This window comes from Marmota flaviventris, chromosome 9 (assembly GCF_047511675.1).
Source record: "Marmota flaviventris isolate mMarFla1 chromosome 9, mMarFla1.hap1, whole genome shotgun sequence".
Taxonomy (NCBI): domain Eukaryota; kingdom Metazoa; phylum Chordata; class Mammalia; order Rodentia; family Sciuridae; genus Marmota; species Marmota flaviventris.
The window spans coordinates 96,244,256-96,269,851 of NC_092506.1; the positions used below are offsets into that span (position 1 = coordinate 96,244,256).

Consider the following 25,596-nt stretch of genomic DNA (forward strand, 5'->3'; position numbering starts at 1 on the left):
GAGCTTTTCTTATAGTTGAGTCTCACTAAAGCTATAGGAAAAAATCCTAATCCCTTTCCTTCATGTCTTCTGGGTTTTTTTTTAAGAATTTAAGCTTTATTTTATTTATGTATTATAATGTGGTGCTGAGAATCAAACCCAGGGCCCCACCCATGCTAGGCGAGTGCTTTACCACTGAGCTACAAACCCAGCTCTTTTTTTCAAGGTTTTGATCTACATGACTACACAAAAATAATTAATGGTCTCAATACTCTCAATTGAGCTAAAAACCTGGATATGTTACTATCCCATCAGATCTGGAAATAAGACATACAGTAGAATAACATGGATAATTTGAAAGCAATTACCCCAACAAAGATTAACAAAAAAGGCAGAGAGCTCAGAAGTCCTTAGTAACTCAGGAAACCACCAGGAAAGGAGCCCCCTCCAAAATTGCTACTCACTCCAAGGATTGATGGTGGAGGGAATTGACTGAATTCTTCAATTTCCATTTCACTGTGATGTCAAGCACTAAGAGATGAGTTTCACTGGGCATGATATTACAAGTCCCTGGGTCCTGACTGGTGGATCTTTAGAAATGCAAATGGTAGAACTTTTCCCTGGACAACCAGCATCATCAGTTACTTGTGTAACATTTATAATGGGAGCAACAGAAGTGAAATATTTTCTTTCAATTCTCAGACACCAACCCACTCCCCAGTCTCCTGGAGACCAAGCCACCTGGCCATGCCATGTGTATGACCTATACGGGGTAATTGGACGGTGAACACAGCAGCGATGGGTTTTTATCTCCTCTTGCAACAGATCACTTTGCCAAATCCTCTAATGGCACTGCCATTGGGAGACTGAAAACTAAGGGGGGATTAATTTTATAAGAAATAAAACACTTTGGTGCAGAAATGACTCCATAAATCTTTATTGAAAATGTTTCCATCTTAGCAGAATAACCCAGAAAGAAACCTAAATGGATGATTACAAACAAGCCATTGGGCCTCAAGATAAGAAGGGGGAAAGATACAATTTCAATCCTAACAACTACATATTTTCTTTGCCAACTTTAGTTCCTTTGTAAAGGTTGTTTCTGCATCCTCTCAAATCCTCAAAGAGTTGGAAAATCTTGCATAGATTTCTATGGGGAACCAGGGGTTTAATCCAACAGGATTGGGACCTCTCCTCTCCCTTGCCTGATCACATACTGTCAATCGAGATGTACATTTATCATCTACGTTGCTGTATCAAGCTTTTAAAATTAAACATTAAGTCTGAATAAAAATAATTCAAAATATGTGTACTGGGGTTTTAAGCAGATACCAAGAATTTGGGTTAAAATATAACCCAAACAGGAAAAAACTTCTAAAAAAAAGAAAGGCAACTTTGTCCAGAGTTTTTATTTAGAATGGCAAAGAAAATGTGTCAAAGAAATTGTTCATTTCCCAGCAGTCTATTACTTCTTTTTTTTAATTAGTTGCTCAAGACAATACAATAATCTTGACATATCATACATTTGATTCAAATGGTGTATGAATTCTCATTTTTCCACATGTACAGATGGCAGGATCACATTGGTTATACAGCCACATTTATACATACAGCAATACTAGTGTCTGTTGTATTCTACTGCCCTCCCTATCCCCCCTCCCCTTCCCTCCCCTCCCATCACCTCTCTCTACCCAATCTACTATGACATATTTCTCTCTTTTTTTTCCTTCCCCCTCACACCATCATATATGTATTTTGTATAACGATGAGGGTCTCCTTCCATCTTCCGTGCAATTCCCCTTCTCCCTCCCATATTACTTCTATGTGGATTCTGCTGACTAAAGTGACTGCCTAATGGTGTCATCAGCAGACGATTGTGCTGGCTCCCAAGGCACACATCCACCATCAGGAGCTAAGCACCCTGGCAACAATTGTACTCAGTCCCCTGCAATGATATAAAAGAAAAATTGAAATAAAACCTAATGGTACTTCTGGCTAAGGCTCTAGAAACCCCCAGGAAGGATGGTGCTTGGAAGGAAGAAGCCCTGGCTCCTCATAATGGTGGCTTATAGATGCCCTAAGACATTTAGAAAATCCACATAACATCACTAAGCAGGACCCCTTGCCAATAGGCTTCATGGGGTATGGCAGAGTATCTGGAAAGGGACACAAAACACATCCATCCTTCTGTTTATGACAACTCGGCTTTCTTTGGAAACATCCTCTAGAAGAGCTTCAAAACTAACTCTTAATGCAATATTTTTCCTGAATTCACTGTCCCTCTTAGAAATCAAGAAAGCTAGAGCTAAATGACTCCTCAGCCTTCTTCCTCTCCCCCTAAGACCCAGCTTCCCCTTCCACACCCCCACCCCAACCCCAAAGTGTGTTCCCAGCCCTCTTCTGCCCTCTCTCCCTTCCCTGACCTGCCCCTACCCAACCTGATGTTCCTTTCCCATCCCTATCTGTCACTATGCTGAGCCCCAGCCCTTGAGCCTTTGCTGCCTAGACTGTAAATCTGGCCAAGGCTGAGAACAGCAAACAAAGGAGCAACTATGAGAACTGACAGCTCAAGGACTCTGGCATCAGGTTTGCCCTGGGCTGCCTCGCCCAGGAGGTGCTGGCAAGGCTGGTCTCCCCGCAGGGCACCCATATATCTCAAAATGACAGAGGGTGTAACTGGCCCTAAGACAGTTCTACAGTGCTGCTGCTATGACACAGCAGAGGGCACTGGAAAGAAAAGGACATCCCTGAGTAATGAGAAGTGATAGAAATAGAAACGAAGTGAATTGCAGAATTGACAAAACTTGGCATAAAATATTATCCCTAATATCCTGAATTTCTCTTACCAAAGGAAGAGGACTGGAAAAAAAATAAGAAAGAGAAGGAGGGAGAAAGGGAAGACTACAGTTCTAGCTTCGTGTAAAAACTGTAGTTACGTTATGTTTTGATATGATGTTATGAAATGGTCATGTTATAAAATGGTTATTCCAGATTTGAATCTGAGCTCAACTGCAAGCTTATTTTTAAATCCCAGTTTCAGGGGAAAGGACTCTCAAGTGGGATCCAGCCCTAAAAGCCTTCCACGGAGAGGGTGTGGTTAAGCTCATAGGTGTTGCTATCTTCTTCCTCCAAGAGCAGCTTGTCGATGGTCAGGGAACTGATGGCTCTCCTGGGGTCATCCATGTCCTGAAGGACTGGTTCAGGAATAGAGATGGGGAGCTGGACAAACTGAGGTCCAGGCAGGGTTGGGGCTGGAGGCTGGTACTGCAGGGTGGAGGTGGGCAGCGTGGAAAGAGGTTGAGCCCACGGGAAATAGGTGAGGGGCGCCTGGTGCTCTGGGCCCTCCAGCTGGGGTCCCACCGTGGGTGTGGCAGCGCTTCTTGTCTGTGATGAGGAAACACAGGACCAAGGTTTAGCAGCCCTGGCACATCCACCTGCCCACCCTTGACTCAAGAATCTCCAATTCTTCCTTTAACTCTGCCCTTCCCTGTTTCTCACTTCAGGGGGTTCTACCTCCTCCTTGTCAAAACCTCCCTCAAGGGAGAGCTAGACACACTTAAATTGCATTCATCATCTGTCACTAGCTACATGTTCTTGCTCATGCTACTTCCCAACTCAGAAGCTCCATTTTTCTCATCTATTAAATGGGATACAATTGGTAATGAAGTCATAGGGTTGAGCAAATTAGAGAGGATTTTCTAGATTTCATTGAATATAAAATACATCCCAATTTCAGAAAACTTAAAATGTGAAAAACACATGTATCTTAAAGTCTGAATTACACATGTTAAAGAATGAGGCTGTCACATAGCCCAGAAGCTGTATCTTGGAGGTGGCCACTGTCCTGCCCAGACACACTGGCTCAACACAGCAGATCTGGCCTCCTGAGGTCTGGGTGAACAACACAGCTGTATCACTTTCTAGTGGTGACCTGGGAGGCCCAGCCATTCTGTGGTAGGGGAAGCACTGCTCTGTCAGTGAATGTGGCCTTTCTGCTGCTGCCTGTGCCTCCTGCATCCTCTCCTCCAGTTTCTGAGCTGCAAATAGCCATGGCACCACTGGTGCCCCATGATGCTCCAAGGCCCAGGGCCATTCTCCCATGAGCTCCATGAACCAAAAATCCCACCTGTACAGTGACTATCTCACAAACCTAGATCCCGCCTGCCAGAGGCAGCATCTAGATCCTACTATTCTTTCACAGTGGAAACTACTATAAACTACTGGAGTCTTTTAGAACACAGTTTTTTTTTCCTAGCTTCCTGGGGAATCTTGTTATAACACATATTTGGGTCCAGGAGGTCTAGAGAAGGGTCTGGAGTTCTGCATGTCTAATCAGATCTTAGGCCATGCCAATGCAACTGGTCCAGGGAGCACAGTTTGAGTAGCAAGGCTTTAGGGTGTTTTTCCATAGCATGTTGGAGCTGGAAGCTCCCCACATCCTGGCTGGTGTGCACATTTCACTGTGCACAGCCACTTCATCTCTTGTGACATGAGCTTCATGAGCCCAATCCAGCAACCTGAAACTAGACAGGATCTGGAAAAGCCTGATTATTTCCATTACTTCAAAAATCCAAATGGAAATCCTTCATTTTTGTGTCCTCAACTTCTATAGGTCAATTGCAACTGCAGGGTTCCTTGTGCAGGGGTAGAATTACACCAAACCAGCACCATACAGTTCTTATCTCTGCTGATCAGGAGTGCTGACTGGTAGCACAAGCCAGCTTTGATGAGTTAATTCACAAAATAGCAAAACAAATAAATTATTTCTTACTAAATACAGTTTGTTTGCTACACAGAACATTTCAAAGAAGAAGGTGGGGATCATGAAAGGGAATAAATAAAGAAAAGAATCCTTGGTAATGAAATGGCTGGGAACCATTATGTCCTGCCCTCTTTGTCCCCCGCCAAGAGCCCCTGATATGGAAATGAATTGCCTGAGGAAGGTGTTGAAACATCTCCATCTCTGGAGCCAGCCAGCACACAGGGACCCCTCCTCCCTCACTGTAGAAGCAGAGACCTTCATGTCAAGGATAGCCAGGTGGGTCTTCCAGAAGCCTTCCCAGGAAGGTGCTTAGAGGCAGGGAACAGGTGTATCAGATGACACTAGACCCTCCAGGGAACCCAAGGGTCATGGCGAACCAAAACAAGCTCCGCCTCTATGACTGCTCAGGAAACCCAGCTCTACTTCCCAATTTCCCTGGAGTTCAGCTGGGTACCCCTACAACTATCGGCCTTTTCTTTCCTGCACACTGGAGGGACTCCCATTCCTTTGGTCACATATGTCACACCATTCACAAAACTATGACTGCCTTCCCCAATTCCTGGGGGCAGGAGTGGCAGGGAGCAGGACCTTCCTTTCCTGCCTGGCAGTTGAAGGAGGGCATTGGTTGACATTGCTGGCAGACTTTGATGTGATGACAGTAAATAACATGTATTGAGTGATTTCTGTATGCCAGGAACTGTGCTAAGACTTCCACATGCATAACTTTATTTCATCCCAACAATCACCCTCTTGTTAGTATTTCCATTTTACAGATGAGGACACTAAGCCTCCCACAAGTTAGTAAGCCAGGGACATACAGCTTATAAGGGCTGGGATTTGAACACAAGCAATCTGACATTAGAGAGAGAGCTCAAAAGACAACAAAAATACCCTATAGCTGGGTCTGACTCAAAAATACAGTTTTCTGAAAAGTTCTGTCATCTTTTGCTCAGCCTAGAAATCTTCCCACAATCATTGAACAAATCACTCCCTTAGTTATTAGAATTGAAAGACAGAGTCCACCTGGTATCCCATTCACTAAAAACTTTGTCACCAAGACTCACTGCTTACAGGCCAGCTGGGGAGATTCAGGACAGAAGCAGGAGCTCTCCCCAAACAAAAGGAACAAAAAGCACGACAAGACAGGTATCTTTATGGGAGATAGTTAGGTAAACGAAAATAGGAGCAGGCCTCCTGGAGGACATGGTAGACTTGGATGACCTGATGATCCCGGGAACCAACAGCAAGGAAGACCAGGGATCAGAAAGCCCTACTTCTAAACAGGTGCCATAGGCAGGCAGGAACAGCTCTGTTTTGTGTGACATACCGTGACGTTGGTGATGAGAGGAGGGGAGGCGTAGGTCAGCACTGAGGAGGGCCCCACAACCGTGTAGCTCGGACACACGGGCTGCACATACATGTCAGCTGAGTAGGGGCAGCTGACAGCTTCATGGGACACATACTCAGTGTAGGGTGTCCATGGGGTCAGGGGCTGGAGAGTGGCCGGGGCAGGTTGGGAAAGCCAGCCGGCACATAGGGCCCCCTCCTCCGTCACTGTAGAAGCAGAAACTTCCATGTCAAGGCAGGAGGGACCTGTGGGAGAAAGGAAATTATAGAACTGCCCATGCCACCCAGATGAGGGGACTGAAGGACACCAGGGCTGTCTGTGGGGAGCTCTTACCCACTGTGGTGTAGGTCGCCAGGGGCTGATGGGGCAGCACCACCTAGAGGGAGAAGACAGGACAGGACTGGTGCTTAGCCATCTTCACTCAGTTCTATGCAGAGAACCCATCCAGGGAATCCAGGGTAGAAAGCTTAGGCATGACTCTCCCTGATCAGAATAAAACACTCCAGCCATTTAGAGGGATTTGTGTTTCCATTTTGCAAGAATACTGTGATTTAGGGAAATGGCACCTTTCTCTTCCCAGAAGGAACTCCCAACTCACACCAAGGTGTGTGTCATTCACCTCCTGAGACCTCATCAACAGCTCTCTCTGTTCAATGGGCTGAGCAAGCCGGCCCCCCGCCCCTCATCCCACCCCAAGGAACTAGGTCCATCTCCTATACATCCCCATGTAACTGCCTGCCTTCCTTCCCCCAAAGGGTACACTCCTGCCCAACCCTCTGTGACCCCCAACAAACACACTGTCCATGTGGCCCCCTCACCGCAGTAGGTGTAACAGCTGCCCCGCTGCTGGCATGGCCACGCTTCCTCCTCAGCAGTTCCTTCACGGGCTCCTTCACTCGGACACCCTGGTATGGCCGAGGTGGGGCCGGAGCTTGTTCTGGAGCTGTGGCTGTGGAAAGCAATGTTACTGGAACCTGTGGCCCTTCTCAGACAAACCCCAAACCCAGGTGCCCATTGTCTCAAGGATCCGCCTACTCTACTAAGTTGTGCTTGAACACGAGGACCACATGAGACTTCCTAGAATATTTCTCCCAGTATTGTCACTCTTCCTGCCCTCAAGCCCTCTGTGGCTCCTTCACACCCAGAAGTTGATGCCCAACCCCCCTGTCTAAAATGAAAGGACTTCACAGTGAGATCTGAACCATTTTTCTAACCACTTTGTGCAGTAACAGCTACATACACTCTGATTCCACCAGAAGGTCTGTCTTCTTCTCTGCATGGTCCCTATATGTCTTACCTTCTCATCTCTTGAGGTTTTACCATGGGCAGATTCTCTCCTACGTCTTTCAACCCCTATAAACTATGGAATTTCTATAACCACAACTCAAATATTCCCAGATCTGGTTAGTATTCATCATACGTGGCAGCAGAAAGATCTGGGACTCTGAGTCCAATGGCACAGGCCTCGAATCCTGCCCCTGAGACTCTGAATTTATTATCAAAAGAATATTCTGAGGAGTCACTTGACCTAATAAATAAGAAATTAGCTATATGCTTTGAATAAAATCAGATACACAGTAAGCACTCAAGAAATTTTTATCTGCATATAATATTATTTTTGGTACAAATTTCTAATGCCACAGCTAGATTATAAACTTCCCAAGGTGAGCTATTACACCTTATTTATCTATATCTTCTCAAGTGGCATGTCCCTAATGAGTTCAGTAGCTATTTGTTGATTAATCAATTGGTGATTTTTTAAAATGTGCTTTCATTCATCTTTCCTTCACCTCTTCAGTACCTTTAGAATTAATGGGCTATAGCAAGTGGCACCTAGGTTCTCTGGAACGCCCAGGACATAGGACAAACACCTAATGGTGAACTATACAACCTGGGACCAGGTTTTCCTTGCTGCTAAAAGGTTTTCTCTACCTTTGTAATCAAAGAAACTAAAAGCACCAACCCAAATACAAGAAACCAAAAGACCAATCCAAATATGGGCCAGATCATAGGGTTCATCTTAACCAGGGAGAGCAAGCCAAAAGTAATCCTGGCTATGCTGTGACAATGTGCCTGCTCAGACAGCCTGTGGTCTAGGGGCCCTGGACCCTTGGAGGCCAGGCCTAGATCAGCCAAGAATGGTGAGAAGCGCTGACCCTTAGGACTCACATACGGGGCCCATTATTATTCACTGATAAGGGCCCCAAGGACCGGGTCTCTGAATCAAAGGCCCGGAAGCCTGAGTAGCTGCTAAACCCGGATCCAGAGTGCTGCCTTGGCTGAACTTTGCTCAGCAAATACTCAGCTGATAAGGTCCTGGGCCTGAGTCAGCACAAGACCTCCCTTTGGGCTGTAGGTATCAGCTTGGCCTTGCCTCAAAGCCCAGTAGGCAGAGAAGCTTAGGCACAGGTAGCAAGAAGGAAGCAAGCCCAGGGATAGATGATGTGCATCAGGCTAGTCTTCAGACACATCAGCTGGGGTCCCTCACCTGACCATGTAGCAGAATCAACCAGAGTGATGCCAAATCTGATAGCCAGGCCCCTGCTCCCAGAGAATCTAATTCTGGGTGGGCCTAAGAGTCAACATGGATAGAAATCCCTCTGGTAATTCTGAAGACATGCTGGGATTGGAATCACCAATAATTCATCCCTGATTTAACAGAAGAATCTCTCTATAACATCCCAACGGGAGATTAATTATCCTCATTTTAACTTTTCTTGTCATAACAAGGGTTCTGTACTGGTCTTCATTCACTCTTTCAAATTCCTGGGCACCATGTTCATCTTGCAGTCTAGTCAGGAATATAAGCAATAAAACAGCTACCAGCGGAATGAAGGCCAAAGCCTGTGAAATTCAGGCTGACATATGAGTATACAACAGGAGAAGCTGGCCTAGTATCTGTGCCTCCAATCACCTTCACCTTGATTCTAAGAAGCAACAGCAATGAACGGGAGAGCCAAAAACACTGGTATTCAAATCTAGGTTGCTACTTACTGCTAGAAAATTTTCAGTTTTATTTAATGACTCTAGGCCTCAGTTTCCTCATCTGTAAAATGAAAATAATAACCCATCCCTAATACAATTATTGCAAGGATTAACTGAAGTGATTCACGGGAGATACCAAGGCCAGGCTCAGGCATAAGGTAGATGCTTAATACATGTTTTTTTTCTTCTCTTCCTTCCATCCCTTCCACTGTCCTTTGGAGAACTATAATGTCAGAAAGCTTTTCCTTCTACTGAACCTGTCTGTGGTAAGAAGAACTATATTTCCTTACATTACTTTCTAAAGAAACTCACAATTCATCCATTTATAGCTTTCTTCTCCATGAGATGAGGATCATAATGGTATGCATGTTGTAGGATAATTGGATAATATTATCCTACAACCCTACAACATGTAAAGTGCTTGCAATAGAATTTGGCACGGGATAAACATTTGATATATGTGAACTAATATTATCATTAGTAGTAATATCCTTTTTTAGCATCTGAAGGTCCTGGAGACCTGAATGACTTCCCAGTCCTTAGGCAATTCTTAGTGACATTTTTTTAACCCCAAGCATTCTTTCTGGGTGTATCACTCCCATATAAACTCCACTTGCCATGTCTGTATCTGTATATTGATGCCCCATGCTGCTCATGGAACCTAGGTGTGGCCTTACTTGGCAAACAGCAGGGATACCTGCTTCTCCCATATTCTGCTTACCCCTTCTCAGGGTCACCACAGCCACATCAGCATCGTTCACACTCATGTCATCCAACCCATGCTTGTTTCTAGCTGGACTTCCAGCTATTCCTTCAGCACAAAATGCAGACTAAGGCACTGTGGACTTGTGAAAAATTCAGGGTATGAAGTTATCTAGGGGGTCCGAACACTGTGGTCACCCTCTAACCTTAGCTAGGAGACAAGAAAGGCTCCATCCCATATGCACACATCTCAGCCCAGATCAAAGAGAGGTACATTGCTCTCCCCACTTTGATTTGCATATACAGTTCTGGGGAAGGGCCCAGAGGCCTCCAAGTTTCACTCCCTACCAGGAAGGGGACACACCACACACTTGGCTGGACAGAGACCAGCTGGGCACTTCCAGGATCTTGGGCTTCCTGCCTCCTGTTGTTTTTAAATCAATGAACAAAGAGGGTTTGGAGGAAGTGCTGCCAGCAGAGAGTATCGCCTTCTAATGCCTGGACTTCCTTGGAAGCCAGTGTCAACAGATGTGCCCTGAAACAACAGAGTGTATGCAGAGCAATTTCTAAGTCCCCGCCTCCTGCTATTACAGTTGCAAAGTCCCACAGCTCCCAAGGTCGCCTGATGCCCACTCCTGTGTCCGCAACCACCTGCCAAGGAATCCTGTAACTGACTCTATCTGAGCAGACAAGAGTGAGGCTGCTTCCGACAGCATCTGTGCAAAGTGTTTGTGAAATATCAGAATCCAAAGCTTCAGGACAATTCCTAAGGGAGCCCAAAAGTGAAGTGCCTTTCACACCAAACTCTGTGGAGCAACAATGGACCTAATTCCACAGTAAACATTGTGCTTCTAACTGCCACCAGTATGAGAAATGAGCCCACAAACACAACTTTGCAAGAGGAATAGAAGTTTGTCTGAAATCATGATTGCCTCACCTTGGGGCTGCTGGATCCCCGAATTGAACTAACTTTTAAACAGCTGAGCCAGGCACAGTGGCACATGCCTGTAATCCCAGAAGCTCAGGGGCAAGAGGATCACAAGTTCAAAGCCAGCCTCAGCAAAAGCAAGGCACTAAGCAACTCAGTGAGACGTTGTCTCTATAAAAAATACAAAATAGGGCTGGGGATGTGGCTCAGTGTTTGAGTGCCCCTGAATTCAATTCCTGGTACCCCCCCTTCCCCCCCCAAAAAAAAAAGAAAGCTGAACTGGAATATTTTAAAGAATTTTTAAGAATTATTAGAATAATGTTTTAAAATAACAATGAAAAAGACTATCCAAAGAAAATAAAAGAGCAGATTGAAATAATAAATACATCAGCAGAGAAGATGAAAGCCCAATTTCCCAAAGTAGAATTAAATAGAAATTTTAATAATCCCCCGATCAAATTGTAGCTCTAGATAGAATAGCCTTAAAGCCTGAAGGTTTCTTGCTATTTAGCATGTGGTTTGAGGGTCTTTTAAGTCTCCCAGGGCATTCCTTTGCCCATCACAGAAAAATCTGTCCACCTAAACATGAACCTCTTGGCCTTCATTGGAACTCTCCCTTTGGGGGCTGAGAAGTTCACCATATTGCCTTTCCATATCACTGGAAGTCAGTTGCCATTAGGGTGTAGGGGAGGAATGAAATTAATTTAGAGCAAAACCCATTAATTTGGCAGTGAGGGCTTCCCTTTTCCAAAATGAGCAATGAAAAAAAAATATGAAGGTATAAAAAGTCAGCAGAGTGTATTTCAGTTCCCTCTGCCACACACCCAGACATGCTTCACATCACAAAAATAAGAGTCCTGCAGCTGCTGTTCCACTGGAGACCACAGAGCATGACAGACTCAGGCCAACAGGTCACCTCACACAGCATCCCTGGCTGCATATTTGTGCTTGCTCTCCACCAAGCTAAGGATACAGGATTCTACTGATTTTAATAAGTATGGCGCTCCTGTTCCTTGATGGAGGTATAATAAAATTTTGCTGAGGAAATATGCAAAATTTCAGCACATGTTTATTTAATGATCCCATGCAAACCACATTGAAGCCACAGCACAGAAACTACTCAACTAAGGAGGCAGGTCACCAGGCACTGGTCACCAATAACCAACCTCTCTTCCCGAGCAGATCTAAAAGAGCCATGTCATACAGGCATTTATTCCCTACCTCAGCCTCCAAGATGCTCTTGAGAGAAGACCCTTCTTCCAGCCATGTTCTCTTGTGATTTCCCACCAGTCTAGCCAGCAATTTGAACAACAGTTAAGAGAGCTGCTGGGTTAGGTGGGATCTCAGATAAGCATGCATCTCTATCACCCAGGAACCAGAGAACAGAAATCTTTCTAACCCATCTTGACAACCCATCCTGACAATCTTGCCCACTGAGAAGTCTTTCCATTTACAACTGGTTGAACCTCAAGGCTATAGCCACACAACACCATTTTGAAAGATAAAAACTTTCAAGCTCAGAAGGACATGCAACACACTATCGATGATGACACTCTATTGATCGCTCCAGGTTACCACTATAAAATCTTTTGCAGCTGATCTTCATTATTATTAAAAAGAAAGAAGTAGATTCACTAAGGAAAAACAATATTTCTCTTTACTTACAGAAAAACAACAAAAAAATGAACAACAGAAATTTGAACCTAGGGCTAATGAATTTGCCCTAGCTTCTAACTGAAAACAAAGTCTGAAAAATTGCTGACATTATTCACTTGAGTGTAAAGAACTTTGTCTATAATCATGGCCTAAGAGAGTTTAGATCTTCTGGAAAAGTAGACTAAAGAATTTCCTAACTGTAATGCTATTGCTGGTTCTCTTTTGAGGGTGAAAGCCTGAGTCAAATTTGTTCTTTCCATTTATGAACAATGGCTGACTTTTCTCCAAGCAGGAAGAAAGAACTTGGGCTTTGGCCAAAGTTTGGACTTGACACACTACAGAAAGGCTTTCCCACCCAATTTACTCTAGATTGTAGTTTCCTTTTTTTCTTTTTTTAATGTACTCCAACAAAGAGATTCCATATACATATAAATGTGGGCTTTCCATTCACTAATGTTTGAACTGAAGGGAACTTGCAGCCACGACATGTAAACACATCATTCATATATTCTAGAAATCTAGATAACGCTCAAGGAAGAGAAGAAAAAAATGGATAATGAAAGCAGAACAAAGGCAGGAGATGTGGCTTTACAGTTGTTCAGAAGATTGAGAGAAAATGGACTAAATCGGGATTTGATGCTGCTTGTCAGTATGCTAGGGCAGCTAGGGAGTAATGGCTGTCGTGACCAGTAGGCTGGGATGTCTCTCTCAAGAGATCTCAAAGATGGTGGCTGATTCTGGACTGGCCAGAAAAGGGGAAGAGTCAGGGGCATTTCCCCTGCCTGTGTCCCCACTCTAAAGTACACATTCGTTCTCAACATCCCTGCAGGATGCTCAGTTACCAACCACAGGCAAGTACAATGGGAAAAGCTCCAGTTACGTAGAAGTTTCCCAGACCTAGGGGTGCTGAAGGGAACTAGAGAGAACAGTCCTGATACAGAGAGCCAGGGCAGGCTTGCACCTGAAGTACATTTGGAGTAACTGCAAAGGGTTGTTTAGTTTTAGAGACACAGAGCTCCAGACTGCAGGGGCCTAGGAACCTGGTGATTGCTGTATAAAGGAAGCCATAGCCAGTGAGGATACCCACCGTGATCACACAGGGACTCCTCTCAAGTTACTTTAGGTATAAATGAAAAGCCATTTGCCCACAGCCCACCCTGACCCACCAAGCTCCCACCTGAAGTGTTCCCACTCACAAGCCTCGAGTGTTACCTGGATTGCCCCAAATGTCCTGTATGTCCCACCCCATGACCTCAGAGACAGCCAAAGACCTCAAGTGCAAGAGGCTTCTGTGTAGCAGTAGCCCTCTGATTCTTTCATCACAAGCACCAAGTGTTCAGATGTCCATTCCCCAGGTACTCTCCTCACCTTTCAAACCACCAGTTCACCCTCCCTCCAAACCTCCCATGGAATAAGCAGAGCATGGAAGGTTACTGGATCCACTTCTTCTTTATTATGCAGAACCAGGTATGTTGAATGAATAGGTGACAAATGTCCATGTGTTTCCTGGTCACAGTCTTAAACCCCCAAGAACTCTGAAATAACCACACTCATATTTGCATGATGATCTGTGGCTCACAGAGCCTTTGACTCAAAAGATTTCATGTGAGGGCTCACTACAATCTCTGAAGTCGATGCGGGAGGCATTTTACTCTCCCTCCCTTCTTTTACAGATGAGGAAAATGATCTTTGGAGATGTTCGGTGACTTGCCCAATACCACACTTAAAATATTGTCATCAAGCAAACCCAGGACCTCTGATTCCCAACACAGTACATTTCTTCCTCATCCACTTCCTCCTTCCTCCCTGCCCGAGCAAGTCCCATTTATTTCTCTGGAGATTAATCATCAAACGGTCTCTGAGTCAATCCTAACTCTCCTTTCAGTTGGAGTGTGGGCTTCGATCACTCTGACCCTGTCCCCCTTCATTGCTATTTCCCCCAAGAAATAGTGTTTCTCAGCTGAAGGAGGAAAAGGCAGTCCACAAAGAAACTTGCCAGCAGCCTGTTCACGTGAGGAGTGACAAGAACTGAGAGACTCAAACAATTCCCCGCAAGGTCTTATTTTTGGTATCTTTTGACTGAAATGACAGCAGACAGGTCCACCTGAGAAACCAGCTGCATCTGCCCGCCCTTTACAGAAACTGGGGTCACCAGAGCAGAAAGGGTTCCCATCTCAGATATGCCTCGTCCCAAGGTAGGGGTCAAGATCAAGAGACCAGTGGCAGAGCATTCATTGAGCAAGTACTTAGTAGGTGTAGCATGCTAGGTCCCTGCCCTCAAGGAGCTTACAGTCTGCTCTAATGATTATAGAGTTAATCAAATAATAGCACAAGCAAGTCTAGAATTACAAACTGTGACAGAGCTGCATCTGTTTCAGAACTTGTTTCCACCTCCACCTGACTCAGTAATGCTTAAATGAGCAGCAAGCTAGGGAGCCCTGTCTATAGGGACTGCATAAAGAGAAGAGGGGCAAAAGTCATGACTGATCTCTTCTCTCCAATGCAAAGAGAGGTCTGGGGACAGAGGTTCGGGTCACACCATGCGAGTGAGTCTCATCCAAGACACTCAAAGTGGCAGGCTCTGGGTGAACCATAAGGATGTTTCACCAGCTGGTATAACCCTAGTTTGGTTGATTAGCCCACCAGCAGAAGAACAGTACCAGGGACTCAGATTCTAATATGGAAATCAGCTGGTTTCAGAGATTTTAAATCTGAGAGTTGAATTTGCAATGGTTTTTGAGCCAGAGTAGAGCTACCCTTGATGAAGTCATAACCAGCCTCCATCTAAGGGTGGACCTATTTCATTTGAAAAGGGAGGAAGTAACTAAAGCAACCCTAAAATCCTTGACATTAAGAAGCAATATGGGCAGGGTACAGTGGTGCACACCTGTAATTCCAGCAGCTTGGGAGGCTGAGGCAGGAAGAATACTAGTTCAAAGCCAGTGACTTCATGAGGTCCTAAACAATTTAGTGAGACATTGTCTCAAAAATAAAAAAATTTTTAAAAAATAGTCTTGGGATACAACTCAGTGGTTAAGTATCCCTGTGTTCAATCCCTAGTATTAAAAAAAAAAAAAGGATGAGGAGGAGGAGGAGTAGCAGCAACAGCAACAGCAGCAATGTGGTATATAGTTTGGGTCTTAGGCAGACCTAGTTTGCCAAACCTGTTACACTCCTTATTACCTGTGTGACCTTTGGAAAATCACTTAGCATATGTGTGCATCAGTTTGTCTCTCTGCAAAATAAGAATAACTTCCATCTTAAAAGGTTATTGCAAGAATTGTGTAAGATTGACACATGCATCTGGTGCATAACAGACTATTTTTGGATGACATATTGGGTATTGCCTCAGATTTTTAAAGAGTAGCAGGCCTCAAAAGGGGAAAGAAAGGGCCTAACTTGAGATCTGGAGAGCAATAAATCTTTATTAGGCATTGAACAAGAGAGTTCAACCACCCTGGGTACCCACCTAAATTCTATAGCAAAGCAGCATCATAGGGAGGGATGGAGTAGAGGAAATGAACACATCTTTCTTTATTATATATAGGCCTGAATCTAATATTGCCAGTCTGATCTAGGACAGGAAAAAAAATCTGTGGGTTAGGCAACTGGAGGAGATAGCTGGAAATTCAGTTGTTTATTCCCTGATTAACCTCTAATTGTGATTTTCTTATGAAAGAAACAAACTTTTCCTGAAACACTCACTTAAGGACCACTCCCTTGGAAGGATTTTTGGACCCAGCAACAGTTGTGCACTTAATGTCAGATCCAAAGGCCCAAGGCTCACGGTGGCCTGGGATACAGTCGTTATGGGTGGAAGTAGTCCCAATGATGGACTCATGATAAAAGCCAAGATACCCGTCAAGATGAGCTTTGGTGGGTAATTCTCAGATTTACTAACTAATGGCCCTCATGATGTGGGGGATTCCCCTGTGAAGGACAGTGCAGAAGAGTTGGGGTTATTAGAATATCAAGTTTGGGAAAACTGTGACTAGGTCAATTGTTGAAGAATTTCCCCTTCCCCTTATTTACTAGAAACCCACAAAAACTGAAAACATGACCTTCACATCTTCAAAGCTCCACAAAGACAAATGCAACCCTTCCCAGCAGTTTAATCTGTAAGCCAAGAACCTATGCGCAGCCACCATGAATCTTGTTGAAAAGAGTGAAGGATTGATCAGGTCAGGTGGTTGTCTGTGATCTGAAGAACCCTAAAATATAGTTATAGTGACTGTAGGTGCCAAAAGAGGGACAGAGGCAGAGAAATATGGAAGTTAATGAGCAATCTGAACTCTGGATAACTCGTCAGAACTGCTCCATCTTAACTTTTACATTAGGGTTCTGTAGACTTGGTTTGAATAAAGAGAATTATGACCACAAAAATTGTGTATATCAACCAATATGTCCTTGGATGGTCTTCCCAATGCTAAGATGCATCTGTATGTCTCAGAATCTTAGCAAAGAACCTATCATCAATGCCTCAGGACCTATATACCTATATGTCATATGTTTGGTGGCATATTTCCTGATCTCAACTACCCTTACTTCCTTCTGAAGATAATTTATTTCATTTGTTAATTTCTCTATCTAGAAATCATTCCATTATTGGATAGGTTGATGGATGGATGGATGGATAGATGGATGGATGGATGGATGAGTACAGGCATGAATGGGATGATGAAGAGATGACAGATTTTCCTTCTGCACCTTTCTTCCCTGAATTGATGTGGCTTTCATCCAACATTAAGACTTTCTCCTATTTTCAACTCCTTTGCCTCTCTTCATTCCTTTCTTTTCTCTCTCCTCAAGATTTCTCAGACCAGAAAGTTTTAATAAGCTTCATTTTTTTTCCTTATTTTCAATTCAATGTATGATTCTTTCTCTTAAATTAAAAAGAAATTCGGCTTTTTTTAAGGGTGGTCAAATTCTTTTTGGTCCCAACACCTGGCCTGAAAATGATTTTAGTTTATAATTCTTTGGCTACCAGCTCTTCCCAGAAATTGGTACTATGAAACCATTACTAAGAAAAGGAGGTAGCACATAGTTGTTTCGGTTTTCAGTATCATTAGTGCTATTTCTTGCATATTTCAAGTGTCATTCTGCTCATGAGTAGTTTATAAACACCTTGGTCCAATCTGGTGAATTAAAAAACAAACACAAGTTTTCCAGTCAGTACAAGACTTGCTAGCATCCTACCTTACCAGGGTGGTAGGGTAATCATAGCCAGGTTGGTCACAGAATGGGAGGCTTAACCATCAGCTTAATCATGAACCCTATTATTAATTACAAGCCTCAGAATACATGCCCCACCATTTCATAAGAAATGCAGAACTCAAGAGGGCATACATGTTGCAGTCTATAATTAGCCTGCACAAACTTTGTTCTCAGAGGTAGAGTGAAAGAGAATAAGAAAATGATAATTGTAACTACTATTTATTGGTTCTTACTTAATGCTAAGCACAGTACACCCAACCCTATGAAGGAAGAGCCACATCCTTGGCTCATACATAAAGAGATGGTGGCAGAAAGAGGCAAAGGGACTTGCCAGCATCACACACCACTAGGCATAAACCTAGAAGCTGAGCTTTAAACTATTAATAGCAAACAAAGAACAGAGATGGCCCTCTCCAACTCAAATTAAAACCTTACTCCACATCTCACTTACACTCACACACAGAGATGAGAAAGGACAGGCTGGCTCTTGCAAAGTCTAGAAGATTCAGAAGGAAGGAAGTTCCCAGGAGGCAGAAGCCTGGACTCCCAACACAGGCTGCCACACAGGATTTCCATTATAGCTGCTCAGAAAACAGAGGTACTAGATTATTTAGGGCAGGCTCTAGGCTCCTCTTTGAGCCTTCCGTTAACCAAGATGTCTGCAAAGGCCCCAAGGGAGGAGGTGCAATAGCAAGCACAAGCCGGGCACAGTGGGAACGCATGTAATCACAGCAGCTAGGGAGGCTGAGACAGGAGAATCTTGAATTCAAAAATAGCCTCAGCAAAGGTGAGGCACTAAGCAATTCAGTGAGATCCTGTCTCTAAATAAAAATACAAAAAAAAAAAAAAAAAAGGATTGGGGATATGGCTCAGTGGTCAAGTGCCCAAGTTCAATCACCAGTACCCCCCCCAAAAAAAATATACCTATATCTATATTTATATGTACCTACTTATAGATATAGATATCAAGCACAGATCCTGTTTTCTTCAACCAGTAAGCTGAAGCATAAGCCAAACACATCAAAAGTGAGTTCTCGCCAGGTATGGTGGTACATATCTGTAATCCCAGCAGCGCAGGAGGTTGAGGCAGGAGGATCAGGAGTTCAAAGCCTGCCTCAGCAAAAGCAAGGTGTTAAGCAACTCAGTGAGATCCTGTCTCTAAATAAAATACAAAATAGGGGTAGGGATGTGGCTCAGTGGTCGAGTGTCCCTGAGTTCAATCCCCAGCACCAAAAAAAAAAAAGTAAATTCTCAAGACTGGTAGACTTCATTTTCCCTTGGCCTTTACCTAGTGTGGAAGGCCTAAACTTTGATCAAGAGCACTTTCTAAGTGTGTGGCAAACAGAACAGCTGAGCAAGTCATTACTTGAGGTCTGGGTCAAATTAATTTCACTATGTGGGTGAGAAACTAACCTAATCTTGAAGCTTCAATTTCCTCATCTATGCAAAGACCTTGCAACAGAAACTATGCCATGGAGTTTTTATGAGAATTAAATGAGATAACACATTCAAAGCATGGCAAAGACTGGCAGTTGTCACACCCAACATCTGCCTTCTCCCTCCTTCCTAACAACCCCTGCATTCTGGAGTGTGGCAATGTGCCCAGCTAAACAGTTATGCTGCTCTCCCTCCTAGGTAGGAGTGGCCGTTACATGTTAGGAGTTTTGTGTTGGGGGAAGGGGCAGTGATAGAGAGGCATTGTTTTTTGTTTCTCCCTTTTCTTCCTTGACCTTGTCTGAAAATGTGAAGAAGAACACAAATATAGTGGCTCAAATTAGAATGTTAGCTATGAAGAAATCTTGAGGACAAAAGCCATAAGCCATGGATAGCAGATCAGAAAGACAGGGATATCATTGGTGCAGTGTAGACTCCATGCAATCCTGAGCAGATAAACATGAACTTCTTTTACATGACAGAAAATATCGCTGTCTTATTTAAATTTCTATTATTTCAGGTCTCTTCAAGAGCAACAAAATGTAATCCAAATGGGTCCAACAGAACCTTTGGTATATTGCATGCACCAAGTAAGTACTCAATGACCCAACACTGCTATTTATCACTATTTAAGGGATCAAGTATGTTTTGCTCACAGTTGTGCAAAATCCAAAGGTAAAGTAGAAGCCATGGATTTCAACCTCCAACTCAGCAGTTCTCGACCTTGACTACACATGAGAATCACCCAGGAAAGCATTTGAAAATCCCAATGCCCAGGGAAATTTAACCAGAAGTTCCGAGTTGGGACTCAGGGATCAGTGTTTCCTAAATCTCCTCAGAGGTTTCCATTGTGTAGCCAATGCTGAAAAGGACAGCTCTAAGCAGATGCAAAAATCCCTTCCCTTATATTATGGACTCTCTTTTTTGGTGGGGGAGTTCTGGGCATAGAACTCAGGGGCACTCGACCACTGAGTTACATTCCCAGCCCTATTTTATATTTTATTTAGAGACAGAGTTTCACTGAGTTGCTTAGCACCTTGCTTTTGCTGAAGCTGGCTTTGAACTCCTGATCCTCCTGCCTCAACCTCCTGAGCTGCTGGGATTATAGGAATGCACCACTGTGCCCGGCATATTATGGACTCTTGAATTAAAAGGTGCTTTATTTTTTATAGGTGCTTAACTCAGCAATAAGCGCTGGAAAAGAATTTCAATCAAGTTCAGTTTCCTTGCCCTTAGCCAGGAAAAAAACAAGTTTCATTTCATATGAGATCCAAAGTGGTTAGGTGGCTGGCTGATGGCCCTGTGTCTGATTTTCTATGGTGCAAACTAGAGTCTTTGTCTCCTGTCTACAAAAACAAGGCCTTGTCTACAGCATCTCACAACCAGGATAAGAGGTTTCAAAGAAGACCTCCTCCCCATCCAAGGCAGGCCCACTTGAATATTGCTAGGTAGTTCTTAAAGGTGAAAATTATGTTAATGATCATAATCACCCAACTTCAATTTGGTTGGTTCAGAATGAGAAATTACAGGACATTTTCATTTAGTCAGAAAATAAACTGTTTTTTGGAAGAAATTAGAGGGGGAAAACTGATATACTTATTTTGTAATGAGAAAGTTAAAACAAACATTTATAGGACTTCTTAATTAATCAAATGTGCACACATTCAATGAATAAGTGTAGACAACCTTGATTCTTTTTTTTGTTTATCACAAAAGAATACATTTGGAAGAAAGCTTTCAAAACTTTTGGGGTGTAGAAAGGGGACAAATTTGGCATTTAACTTTAGTAAATGTGGGGAGAAAGAAATAAAATATCCACCATGAAAACTATCTGTTCCTTTACCAATTAAATCTGTGTCCTTGGTAGATGTGTCACCTATTCCACCTGCAGAAGATGCCTGTAAATTTGTGTCTCTCCTTTGGATTCAACTTGTCTTTCACAGCAAGAACCACTGAATCAGTCAGGTTAAGTTTGTTTTCCATTAGCAGTTAAGTCTGTTTTCCATTGTCATGTAGATTATAGATTTACACCTATAATCCCAACAGCCTTGGAGGCTGAGGCAGGATCACAAATTTAAAACCAGCCTCAGCAACTTAGTGAGGCTCTAAGCAACTCAGTGAGGCCCTAAACAACTCAGCAAGACCTTGTCTCTAAATAAAATATTAAAAAGGGCTGAAGATGTGGCTCAGTGGTTAAGCGTCCCTGGGTTCAATCCCTGGTACTAAAAATAAAAAAGGAATCACTGAATCATGGATAAACTTGGTAAGCACTAGAGGTGTTTAGGCCCATTAAGTAAGCAAAGGTTGTATTGTAACACAAAATAGAAATATTAGAGGTGGTGTTCCTTCTTGTTTTAAGTGTGTCTGAATCCATGCAGGAGATTTCAAGTTTCCAAAAATTATATGTATATTTAAATTTTCCTTCCCCTTAAGCGCCCTAAAAAACGTTGTCTATTTAATGAAACCCTAGGGTAAATCCTAAGAGCAGAGTTCTATGTTCATGACAATTTTGATATCCTAACTTATCTGTTTGCTAAACCTCCTCTCTGTTCAAGTTATCTGAGAGCAAAGGCATATTTGTGTCGTAATAATTTGATAATAGCTATTTCCTAAGATGCTTCCTTGGGCACTACAATAAAGCTAACACCAAGGCCCAGTCTATGGGATATGAAACAACCAGTCAAAAGAAAATCAGTTAAGTTTGTTTTCCATTATCATGTAGATTTTTTTTCTTAATACAAACAAGAGTAATAAAATGCAGTTGTGCGATTTATTTCCTCTCTAACAAGTGGAGTTGAGTATATTATACACATATTATCACTTTTAAGGAAGAAGTTCAATCAAATCAATTTTGGGCATTGGACAAAGTTAATAAATTGGCTGCAAGTTATATCTACCGTTGCTGCTGACACAGTGCAAGCCCAGGATATTGAGTACCCCAAGGAAATGAATGCTTGAAGTACGAAGCAAATTATCTAAGACCGGAGGACATAAACTTTCTATAACAGGCCAGACGCTTATCACTATAGGCTTCATGTGATGTACTGTCTCTGTCACAACTATTCAATACCATCATCAAAGCAAAATAGCCCCAAATGAGATGCAAATAAAGAGGCATGTGTTCTAATAACTTTATTTACAAAAACAGGCAGTTGGCCTGATTTGACACCCAGGCCATATTTGCAGATCACTATTTTAGACACTTGGAAAATGTCACTAGATCCTAACACCCAAGAATATTTTTGATTGAGGCTTTTTAATCTCTTCTAATCAAAGAGTAGAAAAGGACATACAAGAAGGAATTTGGTATAACCCTGATGACTCAAGATGGGCTTACCAGATGGAAGATGTCTGGTAGGGAAGGCAGTCACTGACCTGCTTATCAGAGAACTTGATATCACTTCGCCCATATTCTCTACTTTAGTTCTCGCAAAAACTAATTAGAATCCCCATTTTCCAGATTTTTAAGAATGTGAGAAGGTGAAATAACTCAGTTGATACCTACCTGTCAAATCCAGCCCTATCTCATTCCAAAACTCATTCTGTTTTTTCTGTTCCATGACTAGTTGGTGCAGATGTAAGTTCTATGCTATGTGGGACAGGCAGGCAGGGCCAAGTGCAGAACCAGAGAGAGAATCTGCGATTATACAATTGGCCAGTCAAGTAAATTTTTAATCCATAGTTGGGGCCTGAAGATCACTTCTCTGTGCCAGCAGTTCAGAGTATTGTCACGCTATTCTCAGATCTAGCAGAGCCTGTGTTCACATTTAGTCCACAAACAGGGGTCATGGACCAGGTAAGAAGGAGGCAACTTTTACAAAGTGAATGTTTTCTTAACCCTTTCCAGAACCCCAGGGCACAGTCATTTCACCTCATGCCTCGAGGGTGTTTTCTGAAAAAAGAAAGTGCCTTTTCAGCACTCTTGGTGTCTGATTTCAAACCCTGCCCTTCCATCGGTGATTCTAAGTGGGTTGATGATGCCGCCCTGTTTTTACTGGTTTTCCCACAGGGTTTAGTCATCCAGGTGCCCTCCCTGAGTACCACATACGTGGGTCCTGGTTGAGAGGATAGGGGCAGTGCACAGGGCCTTTCCTAGTTTTCTTTAAGGTTCTGAAGGACAATTGAAGAAAACTATGATGTGCATTCATTTGAACATGTGGAAAAGTTCACCCCCCTTTATTCCACTGAAGAGCTTACATATGGTCCCCTTTTGATGGAGTTTTTGCTATACCTGGCTAGCCCTCAAGGATATGAGCAAAAAGCATACCCTTTGGCATCCCCCTTTTAAAAAAAAAAAAAATACACTTTTCATCTCTTAGGGAATATTAGAAAATAAAAAATGTAGTGTGTAACTAAGAGGAGAAAATATTACCTGGAGAAGTAACCCATCTCAGAGGCTGAAGCAGACAGAACCAAGCAGTTAGCATCATTTGCTAAGGATAGCTCTGCAAAAGGGGTATTGTTTTTACCTCCATTTTTAAATATAAGAAACAAAAGAACTGAAAAAAGGAGGGACTCACATAAAACCCAAATAATTCAGCTCAAAGTGAGAGGTCATAAGGATGCTTAGAAAACACATTAAGGCCCCCTGCTCTAACCCACAAAGCGCTCCCAATGGTATTGGCTGTCATTGCTTCTGGAAGGATAGGATATTTCTTCATCCTCTTTCTGGTCAAGTTGTACAACATCCAAAGTAAAATGTCCTAATTATCTTGGAAGGAGTCCATAACTCTAAATCCAAATTAAAGTTCATTTCTTTTCATTTACAAAAAAGCATCTCTCACCACAATATGAAAAATGTTGAAGTCACTCCTCTGTGTCTTGCATTAACAAATTCCAATTCCAGAGAATTTACACAAGAAATAAAAACAACAAATTGATTATAATGGGACTGTAAGTCACATTTTAATTAATGAATTTATATTTTCAGAACTTCAAAGTATCCAATAGAATAGTCAATTATAAAATAAACTTCCTAATTCGCCTTTTTCTGTAAATCTAGATTCTCTTAGACTAAGTTTGCTCTGGAGGTAGGTATGCCTGAATTAATTGAAAGGCATTTTAAAGAACTAAGCACCTTTAAAAAGAATAGAGCAATTTTTTTGGTGACACTTCTTGCCTGAAGAAGTACAGAACTGAACTCCCATAAGCTTCATCTCTCAAGAGATTGTCTATTTACTTCATTTACCTCATAAAAGAAATATTGCAGATAATCTCTGTATGATTTCAATGATGAATAACACAAGTTCCTGTTTAGTCCACATAATGGAAAATAAAGTTCACAGTTGTTCCATCCAACTCCAGGGATAAAAATCAAGGTCAAAGAGACACCTCCTTCCTTTCCACACTGGGACATACTAGTCTTACCACAGCATGGGAAAAAGAACAAGAGGCCAGAGAGCAAAGCGAATAAAGACCCACTTCTCAAAAATCAGTTTTCCACCTTGTGTCAATGCATTGACTTTCAGCAGAGAGCTAAAAAATTCAGATAGAAACAGGTCCCCCAAACTAAACAATGGGCTGAAGAGTATCTGCCTATAAAAATAAAGCCCCTCATGTAAACAACTGTACCACTTTCCCCTCCGGCCCCAACCCTGTATCACATCTGGCTTTTGTTTTGTGAATCATAAACTGCCCTTTCTTCACCACAGTGATTCATGCACAGAAGCAGAGATATGATGAGCTGTCCCACCTTGGGACACTAGCTCATCCCCCCCACCCAGCCTGGAAAATCAGCATCACCTCTGACAGGTTGGTTTCTCTACCAGGCTCCATCTCGCCCACCCCCTTCCTTTCTGCTCCCCAGCTTGGAACCCAGGCCCTGTAGCCCCATCACCACCACCTCCCCAACTCCAAGCCAAGGGTGATCTCCTGGCCCCTGACTCTTCTTACTTGGCTTTGACAGCCACAATCAAACCACTTACGTTTTTGCCAGAGCATGGCCTGTGACAGGATGTTGCCTTTTTTCTTTGAAGCAGACAGTTTGGCTTCTTTAATGTGAGACCTGGGTGTGCTTTCCTCCAGTGGAACCACCGCTTGCTCTGAGGCTGCTTCCTCGGCTTTTTAAAGGCCTGAGTTCCCGCTGCGTGGGGGTACGTCATCACATCCTCCCACCTGAGGCACGGGTGCACTTTTTCTTCAGCAACGCTGCCTGTCACCCCACTATGTGTGCATCCTCAGAGGCCCATTGGCTATAGAGAGTGCTTCACACCAGAACCAGCCAGCTGGGACTGAACAACCACAAAGCACAGGAGGCCGCGGCCATCTGCACAGAGCCACAGTGTGATGTCCCGCGTGTGAGAGTGTGAAGGTCTGTATGGGTGAGATGGTGTGAGTAACCACGTCAAGTCTTGAATCTCTTTCTTTTGAGGATCCCAAAAGAACCTCTGGAAAATGCTGGTTTTTCTCTGGTGCTCGTTCTGGGTTCCACCACCAGGACTTTGGCCAGACTCGGCCTGCCATGGGCGCCTGCTCAACGGGAAATGCGATTCCCAGGGGTCACTGATTCTCAACATGGGAGGAAGCACCTGTCCTCACTTCAAGCCTCACTAAACAACCTCCTCCTCCTTTAATATTGCTTTTCTGTTT

General features: G+C 43.2%; 1 protein-coding gene across 1 annotated transcript; it reads right to left on the reverse strand.

The window, feature by feature from the left end:
- Positions 1-900: 900 nt before the first annotated feature.
- On the reverse strand, positions 901-25,246 carry Pou2af1 (POU class 2 homeobox associating factor 1). Its single transcript, XM_027930632.3, has 5 exons — positions 24,933-25,246; positions 6,908-7,038; positions 6,423-6,465; positions 6,069-6,334; positions 901-3,363 (listed from the first exon to the last, which is right to left on the reverse strand). Exons 1-5 carry the CDS (start codon positions 24,946-24,948, stop codon positions 3,049-3,051), a joined length of 771 nt encoding a protein of 256 aa, XP_027786433.1. The 5' UTR covers positions 24,949-25,246; the 3' UTR covers positions 901-3,048.
- Between the last annotated feature and the right edge of the window lie 350 nt (positions 25,247-25,596).